The following is a 12,967-nucleotide window of genomic DNA, read 5'->3' as shown; positions in this document are numbered from 1 at the left end:
CTACCTGGGACCTACTATGTGTATATATCTATATATCTATATGTAGATATATATATTTCCATTTAATTCTCTCTCTCACTATAGGAAAAAGCTTATCAATTTTTAACACTGTTTCTCTGGAAAAATTCATTGTCTCAAAGAACTGACTACAAACAAAATTTGACCCATGTCTTCACAAAATAGGGATGGCCTGTGCCCATCCTGGAGCTCCATTATCTTTTAAAACTCTGCAACCTGGGGCCCTTGGGTAGCTCAGTTGATTAAGTGGCTGCTTTTGGCTCAGGTCATGTTTCCAGGGTCCTGGGATCGAGTCGCACATTGGGCTCCCTGCTCAGCCGAGAGCCTGCTTCTCTCTCTCTCTCCCTCTGCCTGCTGCTCTGCTTACTTGTCCGCTCGCGCTCTCTCTCTCTCTCTCTCTCTCTCTTTCTCTCTCTCTCTCAAATAAATAAATAAAATCTAAAAAAACAACGAAACAAAACAAAACTCTGCAACTTCGCTAAAATGGGCAAAGGCTCTCTGAGTTGGGAAGGCAACGTGTCTCTCATGGGCTCGCTCATCCACTCGACTCTGTCCCGTTACACAAAGAAGTCCTGGTATGCTGCCCAAGAGTAAGACATTCTCAGCTTCTTTCCCAGATATTCCACATTGGAAAATGAACGACAAAGGGCGCTGGAGTACTTTCCCATTCTGATGCCACAGGTGGGTATGTAAACCCAGTCACCTTCGGGGGTTGACAGGGGGTTGAAATTGGGTGGGCCTGTGCCTTACTGGCCAGCTCTGGTCATCCGCTGGCATGTGGAATGACCTGTCCAAGGCTGTTGGCTCTCCTGAGAAGCCAGAAATCCAGAATTTTATATGGAATTCTTAAAAATTGGCAACAAAACAAAAAAACAAAAACAAAAACAAAACCCCTTTCTTCTAATCTGACCAAATAAAACATGACATTAAACTGTTGGTTTTATGACCTCGGTGCTCCAGATTCTTTTCTGGATAGGACACTGCCTGTACTATGCCTTCTTCCTCCACTCTCTCTCTCTCCGCCCTCCCCCTGCCTCCATCTCTCAGTCCCCTCAACCTCCCACAGGCAGTGTAATTTCCAACTCCTCCCAAGAAATTTCAGCTTCATTTTCCATCAGAGCCCTTGACTGCCAATGTCTGGCCCTGACAAATGGGGGCAACTCTTTAAACTTCATTCCATCTTTGCTCAGCCTCTGTAGGCGGGCTGTGTACTTTTCTTCCTGCCCCTCTGGTGTGCCCTCCCTCGATCAGTGCCCCCTCTGGCTGCTGGCTGCTTCTGGGTTTCCCATTAACTTGCTTAAGCCATCTGTCCTCCTGATCCTGCAGGGTCAGTGATGGGAGGAGGATGGGCAGTTGATACCGGTGAGTCTCTCAGCATTCCAGACCCTCAAACTGCATTCTGGCAAAGCCCTGGGGAAGTGGCAAGTCTTAGCAAGGGGAATGGCTGGAGGGGGAGCTGGAGGGGCTGGATTCTCAGGAAGGGGCTCTCAGAATGGGTGAGGATTCTAGTGTGCAAATGGAGGTCGAGTCAAAGGAGCGCCTCCTGTCTTCAGGGGACTATCAATATTCTATACCATGAACTGAAGGTCAGAGGCCTTTCCTTATTCAGGGGTGCAAAATAAGCCTCCCGATTCACTATGTGATTATGATTAGAGGTTGGAGGATGAATAATGACCAAAACTGAAATACTGCCGGCCAAGCAAGAAAGGGCTTGGTGTCAGATTTCATGTGATTTTTTAAAAATACATTTGTAATGACATTTCTTGTACACCTGAGTTTACGGTTACAAATGTATACTTGCTTGTCATTTCTATGATATTGACAAGTTTCATATGATTTCAGTCAATGTTCACAATAGAAAATCCAGTTCTCAGAAGGCACTGACTTTTCCAAATACCCTCTCCCTAAACTCTGCTATTTCAGATGGAATCTTTTCCTGTAATGGCTATTTGTGGGCTGCACTAAGGCCTGCATCTTTCGGTAACCCTCCTCTTGATTCTTCTGAACAGATCTGACCAGACCTCTCTCATTCCGCCTCCACTGCCCCCCAACTCACCGAAATCTGAAGCTTGTATCTTTTAGGAGAGAGGAAGAAACCCCAGGGACCTCATATCCCTGATGCTGGGGAGGGGAGTGTAGAATGTCCTCGCCTCCCGAGCTGTGTGAAGGTTTAGATTTAGATTTAGGTCATGGGACTGTCATACTGGGAAACAGGGTTGGTTCAGCCAACAGTAACATGGTATTGGCTTTGGAGTAACAGGAAAATGGAAGCAAGGGGAGAAGCCATAATAGGGAAGTCATCCCCAAAAGCTGTGGAAGAGGAATTCACAGACGTCAGTCCATGCATGTCGTGAAGTCCTGGTCCCACTACATGTCACCATGGGCAGGGACCGCCTTCAACAAAAAGGGGAAACATGGATAAAGCTAAGGCATTTGAGGCTCCTTACCACTCTGCCTCACTTTTTCCGTCTTGTTGCTTTTGAAAGGCAATTTTTCTATTAGAAAAAAAAAAAAAGTTTTTATTCTGGTCTTCTTAAACAAAAGCGCACACACAGTATTTTCCTCAACAGAGATATTTGGCAGAGAACGTTTAGTTCAGGGAGTGAGGAGAGGTGAAGCAAGACGGAGGTACATAAGCGTGCTGTACACAGAACTGGGAGTTCTTGTCTGGGCTTCACCACTAGAAGCTGTGTGGCTTGGGGCAACTTACTTCCTATCTCTGAGCCTCTGTTTTCCTCAACTATAAAATGAAGATTTTGAACTAGGGGAACTCTAGGATTCTCTCTTCCAGGTAATGCTCTAGTATTCAGGGGTAGGAAGAACTAGAGGATATGTGAAAGTTGAAAAGGAATAACACTGGGGCACCTGGGTGGCTCAGGTAGTGATCTTAGGGTCCTGGGATCAAGTCCAGTTTCAGGCTCCATGTTGGTCATGGAGCCTGCTTGGGATTTCTCTCCCTCTCCCTCTATCCCTCTCCCTGTAAGTGCACTTTCTCTCTCAAAATAAATAAATAAATAAATAAATAAATAAATAATCTTTTCAAAAGTAAAAATAAATTAAAAAAAAAATAAAAAGGGGATTAACAGGAACAATGGGTCAAATCTGCCAGGATTTTTCTAGATTCTAGGAGAATCTTCTTTTACATTCACTCCAAGAAACAGAAAGGAAAATATAACACCCTGAATGACAAATTGTCAGTCTTCGATGGAAGTATTTCCTCCCAGCCATATGACCACCCTTTTAGCCCCCAATAACTTAGAAAAAAGGGCAGCACACAGAGGCAGAAAGCCATCTGTTACCCATGATGGCCTGACCTACACCACTCAGGTCTGCCTTTATTTTGCATAAATCGTGGGACTGTCTCTTCAGGGGTTTCCCAGAGTTATAAATCTCCCTCTTTCAAGGTTAGGGTTACTAGACTGTCTCTTTGTGTGTCAGGGCCTTTTTCTTTTAGCACTTCTCTCCAGAGAGAATAGAGAAGGGTTACTTTTGCTGTTCCTACAGTCCTCAGGTTGGCTGGCTGGACCATGTACGCCATGAGCCCTGCTACCATCACTCACCCTGGCCTGCCTCTTGGATCAGCCTGCCCTCCAGTCCTCCCTGGAATCCTACACTTGGATGTTTTTCCACGACCTGATTTCTCTTACACCAACTCTCTAGAACTGAGCACCTGTGTCCAGGCCAGTATAACACACCCCTTTCTACTTTACTGGTGAAGCCAGCTCTGTGTTGGTAAGAGGGTGCTCAAGACATTTCTTTTCCCCTCTATTAACACAAAGATGTTAAACATGACTTCCTTTAGGAAACTGACCTGAATCCATTGTCTAAGCAAAAGAGATCCTAATAGACCAACGGGAAAGGAGACCTAGAGTCTCAGGTTCTTAGGCAGCATTTTGCTCAAATCTCTTATTTTAAATATGAGAAAATGAGGCCCAGAGAGGTGAAATGACTCACATAAGGGCAGCTGGTTAGCACCAGAACCATTAGATTAATGCAGATCTCATAACTCTTAGACTTGTGCTGCCCCGTGTGAAAGATCCTTGGGGCAAACAGAGCAACGTGGTACTGTGGACTACGTCGAGTCTACACAACAGACAATAGACAATACTAGTGTGTTGGCTCAGTAATAAGCCATACCATTAGACAAGAAAGGATGGATGATAAGAGGAGGCTCTGAAATTTACAAAGGAAGTAAATAAATTCCTCAACATAAATTCATATTTGCACACAAAGCTGACGAGCCCAATAGACAAGAACACTTCTGTGGGCAAACACATTGCGATACGTGTTCTTGGGGACTGTTATGGCTTGAACTACAACACCCCCAAATTAAATGGATCTATGAAGGTGACCTTATCTGGAAGCAGATATAATCAAGTTAAGATGGGGACATATCGGATCAGCGAAGACTCAAGTCCAATGACCTGTATCTTTATAAGAGGAGGGAAATTCGGAGATGGTCCCATCGGCAAGGAAGCCATGCTGAAAACAGAGGCAGAGGTTGGAGCGATGTTTCTCCAACTCAAGAAATGCCAAGAATTGTTGGCAACCACCCAAAGCTGGAAGAGGCAAGGAAGAATCCTCTCTTAGAGACTTCCAAGAGAGCCTCACCCTGCCAAGGCCTTGATTTCAGACTTCCAGCCTCCAGAATTTTGAAAGAATAGATTTCTGCGGCATAAGCCACCTAGTTTATTATATTTGTCACAGACGCCTTAGTGAATTAACACAACCTGGGGAAATCGTTGGGGTGGGTTGGGCTGAAGTGATGAGACGGAAATCGTGCAAATAAATGCAACGAGGCAAGGTCTGGGGGTCGGTCCTGTAATAAAGCTGTCATGCATTCATCTGTGTGGCCCTTCGTCTGGGCTCTCCCATTCACAAGCTTTCAGGACCATCCGTCTTGGTCCAAGGTAGAGTCAGATGGTGGGAAGAAGATAACCACCGGGGTGAGACAAATCTTGATTTGAACCCTGTTTGCTATTAACTTGCCATGGAAAGCGTGAAGATAGAGAGTAGATAATAGAGATAGTAGAGAAGATACTTTGGAGGGCTTGGTGTCAGCATTTGGAGAATGCAGCCTCCCTTGGAGAACTAGCATCAGAACTGCCCTACTGGCATATGGCCACTATGGCTCAGTTGGTTTCTTTGCCTCTGCTTCATTTAGCTCTCAACTAAATCAGAAGCAATTTGAGGGTTGGGAATCAGAATGGGAACTAAGGTTTTAAATCTCTTCCATATGAAGAAAGATGCTAGAGTCATTAAATGGGGGGGGGGGGGCTTCAAGGCCCTATAGAGCAGGCCTCTCCTTCTAGAGATGAGAGCACTGGTCACATTGTGTATTTTCCGTACTTGCCACGGACTATGTTGGGCAATGGAGAGACCTCTGAGTGAATGTTGAGTGACAGATAAAGTGACTTGAGAATACCTCCTAAAGAAATAAGACTTAACCTTATGGGGGGAACAAAAGTCACTAATTGGCACCATGTCAGGGACTCCATTCACTTCACTGCTTTGCTCAGACCTGGGTCTGGTTGTCCCACTTCTGGCTTGGTATCTCTCAAATAATAGCTTGCTGGCCTACCTTCCCTGAAAGATCTTCAGAGGGTTCAAGGTCTGAGCTTAAATGAAAGTGACCCAAAAATAGGTGTTCAGAACTTATAATACATTTTCAGCTGTATAACTGACTCTATATTGTAAGACCGAATGAACAGTCAATTAAAAAAAAAAAATGAGGGGCACCTGGGTGGCTCAGTGGGTTAGGCCGCTGCCTTCGGCTCTGGTCATGATCTCAGGGTCCTGGGATAGAGCCCCACATCGGGCTCTCTGCTCAGCAAGGAGTCTGCTTCCCTTCCTCTCTCTCTGCCTGCCTCTCTGCCTACTTGTGATCTCTCACTGTCAAATAAGTAAATAAAATTTTTTAAAAAAATGATATTTACAGACACCTGGGTGACTAAGTCGGTTGGGCACCTAACTCTTGGTCTGAGTTCAGGTCATGATCTGATGGGTCATGAGATGGAGCCCTGCATTGGGCTCTTCACTCAGCGGGGAGTCTGCTTGAAAATCCTCTCCTTCTGCCCCTCCTCCATTCACACTTGTAGGCTTGCTCTCTGTTTCTCTCTCTCTCAAATAAATAAATAAATCTTTAATTTAAAATGCTATTTAACCCAAAGTCAAATCTAACTTAGAGCAGAAGGCAGATACAGTTCCTATCGTAAAGATAAAAGATGCAAGAAAATAAAACAAAGAGTAACTACAACTCTGTCATTTTGCCCCAAAAGGAATGCAGTACAACTGCCTTTCTTTACTTCCACTGTTTTATTGCTCTCCCTACCACTTAGTACGTGTGACATATTGTATTTACTTGTTTACTCAATCAGGGCCCCTCTCTACTCATGAGAATATGAGTTCCATGGGGCTCAGACCTGCTTTCTTTTATTCACTGATGTATCCCCAGGGTTTGGAAGAGTTCCAGTCATATACTGGGTTCATAATACATATTTGTTGAATAAACGAGTGAATGAATAAACAAATAAGTTTTGGCAGGGAGAGAAGTCACATGATATGGATAAGAAAGTAGAATGTGTAGCTACCTCCTGCCTACAAAAGTTGCTTCTATGTCCACTAGCCACCAAGAATATCTCTCTCACTTCTCTGCTCTGATTCCATCATCACTAAGAAACCTTTTATATAAATATATTATAAAGATTTTATTTACTTATTTATTTGAGAGAGAGGAGCAAGTAGAGGGAGGGACAGAAAGAGAGGGAGAGAATCACAAGTAGATTCTGCACTGGGCACTGAGCCAGACTCAGGACTTGAACTCACAACCTGAGGTAAAACCAACAGTCAGATATTCAGCTGACTGAGCCATCCAGGTACCCCTAAACAACTTTTGATTTAAATCTTCCTACGTGCATCTTTCTACAGATGGGAATATAGGAATTGCAATTTGGGTGCACTTGGTACGATAATTTTTAACTATAAACTAATAGGTTGGCAATAGAAAAAGATTAATAGGTTGGCATTTCATTTTTTAAATGGGTTCATATCTAAAAGAATTCTGAGGGGGCGCCTGGGTGGCTCAGTGGGTTAAAGCCTCTGCCTTCGGCTCAGGTCGTTATCTCAGGGTCTCGGGATCGAGTCCCACATCGGGCTCTCTGCTCAGCAGGGAGCCTGCTTCCCCCTCTCTCTCTGCCTGCCTCTCTGCCTACTTGTGATCTCTGTCTGTCAAATAAATAAATAAAATCTTTAAAAAAAAATTCTGAGGAACAGAATTTCAACCAGGATGGAAACCTGTGGTGAAAAGAGCAAAGAATAGCACACAGCAAACTTGAGTTCTAACTCTCCTTTTGCCTCACCTGGCAGCCTTAAAAAATCACTCCTCTGGGCTTCAGTTTCCCCACAGAGGCATTGAACTTGATAACTTCTGTGTCCCTTCTATCTTTCAAAGTGGGACTTCTATAAAAATTAACAAAGTAGGCTCTTCCATATATTTGACCTCCTATGAGAAGTGTTAACCAGTGTCTCATGTCACTGTCTATTGGCAATACAGTGTGGCCCACCTGGGTGATGGGGGTCAGTGCCTTCCCTAGGGTCTGTTGTCATCACCACGAAAAGGCAGATGATGTCCTCATTAAAAATCTAAAATGGAAACACTCCCTAGGGAAAGTGGAGGACATACAGCAACTCTTCACATCCAAAATTGTCCAGGTGTGTGGATATGGGGAGGTGGAAGGAGGTACAAAAGGGAAGGGAAGGCAGGGCAGAGGGTAGAGGATGTCTAGGTCATGGGAAGGCGGGTGCAGAGAGCATGGGTCTGGGGTCACTCGTTTTCCCACTAGAGCCTGGCAGACTCTTAGGCTGACGAATGAGAATGTGCCCGTGAACTTCTAGTAGATACACGAAGCTATTCCCGTTATGAGCCATGCCACTCTGGGGGAGGGCAAGAACTGCATGTCCCCTAAGTTTATCTTCCTTAGAGGTTTGACTTATCCATGTGCCAGAGCTGCCCCACGCCTGTTCTCCCTGGAACTCTCTCAGCGTTCATTGTCTGCCCTTTCTTGAGATCTTAATTGTCCGTTGGTGCTAGTTACTGGTTATCTCTCAAATGTGCACCTTCGTGTCAGACTTCTCACACTGTATTGCCGGTCTTCCATGACTGCTCACTCACCCATGACTAGCCCTTAGGTACCATCACTTTAAAGATCATCTGTGCAAAGCAAACATAGCGTGACCCCTTCCCAACTCACTCTGCTTCTATCTCCCTCCTCAGAACCTCCATAGACAACAATGACAAACTCACCGGTCTACCCACTGTTCAGGAAACGTCCACTATTCTGCCGTTTGGATCAGGAGCTGAAATGGGCTGATGGACCACCCACGGCTGCTGAATCTTCTCACAGAGGTTCTTGTCTTCATCTCCTCCCCCACACCTCCACATCAAGCCACGTTCCCATCCCTTCAAGCCTAAACTCTCGGCTTTCCGACTGGCCTCCCAATCTCTAATTTCTCCCCATTTCCAGACATCTCAGATCAATTCAGGCTGATCCTTTTGAAACCACTTTCATCAAGTCCCAGTTTGCCTACAAACCAAGTGAGGGTTCTTGTTTACCAGTCACAGTGTTTACCAACTCCTCCTCTGACATTTAAGGGCTTTAGTCAACGGCTCCCTCTTCCCTAAGCGACCCAGGATCTATATTTGTCTCTATTCAACTCACATTTGTTGGCGCACCAGTGATATGCCAGCCACTCTCTCTATCACCTACGACCCTCCAGCATCCCCCTCTTCCATTGAGCCTGGCCTGTAAGATCCACCCCCACAGCCGCCACCGTGATACCGGCCTTTCAGATGGCACCTATTCTTGCCCTGCCAGGAATCTCCTCCTTTCTGCCAATCCAGCTCTGATATCTCTTCCAAGACACACCTTCTGAAGGTTTCCCTTGTAAATGAATCCCTGACCACAACAACCGTTCCCTTGTCCTGAATTCCTTCAGCATTCTCACACTAGATTTCGGTTACTAACTATTGCTCTCTTATTTTTTCGTGCATTGGTTGGTTTCCTCGACTGAAATGTGAACTCCAGAAGAGCAGGGGGCAAATCTCACCCAGATCTGGAATAAGCAAGGGCATATGGGAGGCCAGTAAGGACCCCGATTTTGCACACAGCAGCTCATGGACAAGGCCCACTTGCCGCAGTATAGGCAATAAAGACAAGGTGAGGTGGGGGTGGGGGGAGCACGAAAGACCTAAGACTAGCTCTTAGCACAAGCAAAGAGACATGGCCACATTTTGAGAAGTTCTTGTTAAATGCTGAATTACATTTAAAAAATAGTAATTCAAGTCCCTTACACATCATGCATTCCTCTAGCACAGAAATCCCTACCGCAATACAGTGGCTGATAGAGTCTAGCAGGTCTCAATCACTAAACAGATTAGAAATTCTTCACCATTCTTGGTCAGAATGCTAGGTCCAGGGGGGGACAAGAAGACACCATCTCGTCATCTCCATCAAAAGCTGTCCCTCCCCCCTGGATACTACCTACAAGTTAGCAGCAGTTCATGTCCCTGAATCAAAAGTTGTCTGACTCCAGTACAAGCCACATATTTCTAGGAAAACTCATAACCCAGCTCCCCTCCTCTCAGTCCAGCTACACAATGTCTCGTCCAAACCTAGAACCCAGCTAGGTGGTGTGCAGCCCTTTTCAGAAGGAAAGATGCCCCTGTCCCCCGGAGTTCTTAGAAGGAGCACAGAGAGGGAGATAGACTTACCCTCACATAGTAGTTCATGCCCATCCCCAACAGGTGCTGTAGAAAGTGCCTGTCCTGCCTGCTCCCTGGGGTGGGCTCCCCAGGGCCAGGAAGGGGGCAGGCATCGGGAGTTAAGACAGTCGCCCTGTGCCCCACCAGGTCTGGCTGCGGTGGAGGTGCGGACCCAGCCCTATTTAGACCGGACTCAGGGGAAGCCGGGTTGCTGGGAGCCGGGTCCTGGCTTTCCTGGAGCTTCAGCCGGGGCACCTCTTTGGTACCCAAGCAAAAGTTTTTCAGACTCAGCAAGGTGGCCGGGTTGGCCAGCTTCACACTGGCCATGCGAGGGATCAAGGTGCACAGTGGGGTGGGGCTCTCCTGGGACGCCAAGGTGGCATCTTCAGCAGCCGGTAGGTGAGGTGCCAGGGTGGGGTAGGGAGGCTGAGGCGAGCCCTTGTTCCCCACGGAGCCTGCGGGGCTGCTTTCGTCCAAGGACGTGATGGACTCATTCCGAAAGCGGCTGTACTTGGCCCTGTGCAGCATGCCGGGGTGCCCGAAGAGTCCTACATACAGCACAAGTCCTGCCAGGCTGTCCTGACCGCGTTTTCGCATAGCCTTGGCAGTGCTGAAACAGGATACTGTTGCATAAATCGCCTCGTCGTCTGCTAGATAAACGGAACGGAAAGCGAATGCCTCAATGCCCCATGCAACTCGCGGCAGCCACCTCTCCAACTCTGCACTGTCCCTCGCCCACCTCGGCTGCCGGGCCCTTCTGGGTGACAGCCCGGGGGAAAACAACTCCCCGGCTGATTTCAGTCCCTCCCTGGCCCCAGCGGCAGCACTCGGTGTTCTCGCCTTGGATTCCTTGCCGGGAACGCCTGGACCCAGGCCCGCGGTGGCGGGGATCGCTCACGGCCAACTCTCAGGCACGGAATCGGGCCGAACACCGGCCAGCCCGTCCCGCCGCATCGCCAGCGAGCTGTGCGGGAGCCCTGCAGAAATATTTAGCGCCCCCCACCCCCAGCCTTCCCTTCCGCACACAGGAACTTTCAAACCTGCTCCCTCCGGCTCTCACAGGGCGGGGCAATGACTGGCCTATTAACCCTTTATTTGTTCCAGTGATTGTTCATTTAAAAAAAGGAAAAAGAGAAGATGTCTAGGAGAGGCGAAGGCGCCCTCAGCCTGAGTTCGTTGATTCTGATGGCTGCCCTCTCTTGGAAGATCTTGTCTCGCATCCCGTCCGGGCCACAAGCCAGAAGTACTAGTGACCCGCGGCGCTCCGCATTATTTCATGGACTCGCGATCCCTCCGTATTCCTCAGCTCCCCTCCCTGCCTGCCCACCCTAGCTCTGAGCTTCCCTCCCTCCTGGAGTCGGCTCAGAGCTTCTTTCAGGAACCCGTCGGCAGCAGAAGGCTGAGATGTGCAGAATGATGCAGAGTGTTGAAATTTTTATGAATGAACTTTGCTGAATGAATTTCTCTGTGTGTGTGCAAGCTAATAAATCTGTGAATGAAGCTGAGAATAGCCGTAATTGACTGATGGTCTCAGGGGTGCTTGGTTTTTATCCAATCAGGCGGCAGCTTGATGACTCATGCACCATAAATATACTAAACTAGTAGCCAGGAGAAATAAAGCTGGAAGGAGAGATTTTATTTTGTGATATCTGATGAAAGGGTTAAAAGGAAAGGCAATCTGTCCTAGGAGTCGTGGGGAAGCTGGGTAGCAGCAGGTTAAAAGGTCTCTTTTCTTTTTGTTGAGATGGCCGGGAAAGCCCAGCAGAAGAGCTAAGATTTAGCTCCATTGTTCCAGGGATATTAGGACATATGGTACACAACTCCGGTGGGAAGCCGTGATGCATTTTTCTTAGAAACATAGTTCTTTTTTTATTGATTGCTGGTTCCATCTCCCGTCTGGTGCAACTTCCTGTACCTATCAAATGCATTCTGAAGCCATGATGACAACTGCAAAGGCTTAGCGCACAGGAAGCCAGGAAGGGAGTCAGGAAAGGGAAATGCAGGTTCTTTGAGGAATAGAGGAGAGGAAACTGCTGAAACCCAGGGAAGATGTGGAAATCACATATCAGAAGAGACAAAACCTCTGCTGAAGATTACATTTCTCTGTAGGCCAACGCTCTTACATCTAAAATTGTTCATTAATTTACAAATTAAAACAACCCGTGGCAACCGGGAATGGGGGATGTCGCCTTCATTGTCTTACCGTCCACAAGGCTGCATTAGGCTCATGTGTATTCATGACTTCAGCGGCCCAAGCTCCCTTGGGATCTAAACACAGGTTCTGAATTAAATGGTTGCATCCTGGGTGGTTCCTGCTTCCCCAGAGAAAGAAGGCACCTTTTCACCTGCTGTCTGCCAGAACGGTTAGGATGTGTTTTTTCCGTGGAAGGCCTTTTTGCTTTCTCATAAGCCTTCCCTTCAATCCTGGCTGACCTCTTCTCCTCACCCCACACCTTCTTCTGGTGAAACTGAGAAAGTGGCTAAGTAAGTTAGACCCCCCACACACACACACACCTCCTGGGGAGCTGGGGAGACCAAGCTCTGAGTAAGGTGTGAAGTAGCCTTCTTCTTTTTCTTTCTTCCCCTCCGCTTTGCTCCCCTCCTAGGGCTCCCTTCTTTGTTGTCACAGATCCCCATACTGTGCTGCCTTGAGAAATTTACTTCACCTCTCTGTGCCTCAATGTCCTCATCTGTTAAAAGCAACTATCTAGAGGCGCCTGGGTAGCTCAGTCGTTAAGTATCTGCCTTTGGCTCAGGTCATGATATCAGGGTCCGGGGCCGAGCCCTGCATCGAAGCATTGCACGGGACTCCCTGCTCAGCTGGAAGCCTGCTTCTCCCTCTCCCACTTCCCCTGCTTGTGTTTCCTCTCTCGCTGTGTCAATCTCTGTCAAATGAATAAATAATAAAACTTAAAAAAAAAAAAAAGAAAGAAAGAAAAGCTGCTATCTAGGGACGCCTGGGTGGCTCCGTTGGTTATGTGTCTGCCTTCAGCTCAAGTCATGATCCCCAGGGTCCTGGAATCAAATTCTGCTGGGGCTCCTTGCTCAGTGGAGACCCTGCTTCTCCCTCTGCCTGCTGCTCCCCCTGCTTGTGCTCTCTCTTTCCCTCTCTCCCTCTCTCTGACAAATAAATAAATAAATAAATAAATAAAATCTTAAAAAAAGAAAAGCAGCTATCTAGCGGACATG

The 12,967-nt window shown here is 47.1% G+C and overlaps 1 protein-coding gene across 1 annotated transcript in view; it reads right to left on the bottom strand.

The window, feature by feature from the left end:
• Positions 1-11,255, bottom strand: part of SHC4 (SHC adaptor protein 4) — a 139,924-nt gene extending 128,669 nt beyond the window's left edge. Inside the window, exon 1 of the mRNA XM_082734785.1 lies at positions 9,788-11,255. Coding sequence (XP_082590911.1) covers positions 9,788-10,375 — 588 coding nt within the window. The 5' untranslated portion in view covers positions 10,376-11,255. The remainder of the gene's footprint in view (positions 1-9,787) is intronic.
• Between the last annotated feature and the right edge of the window lie 1,712 nt (positions 11,256-12,967).

Source organism: Mustela nivalis (assembly GCF_964662115.1).
Source record: "Mustela nivalis genome assembly, chromosome: 6".
NCBI lineage: Eukaryota > Metazoa > Chordata > Mammalia > Carnivora > Mustelidae > Mustela > Mustela nivalis.
This window is presented reverse-complemented; position numbering and strand designations above follow the sequence as displayed.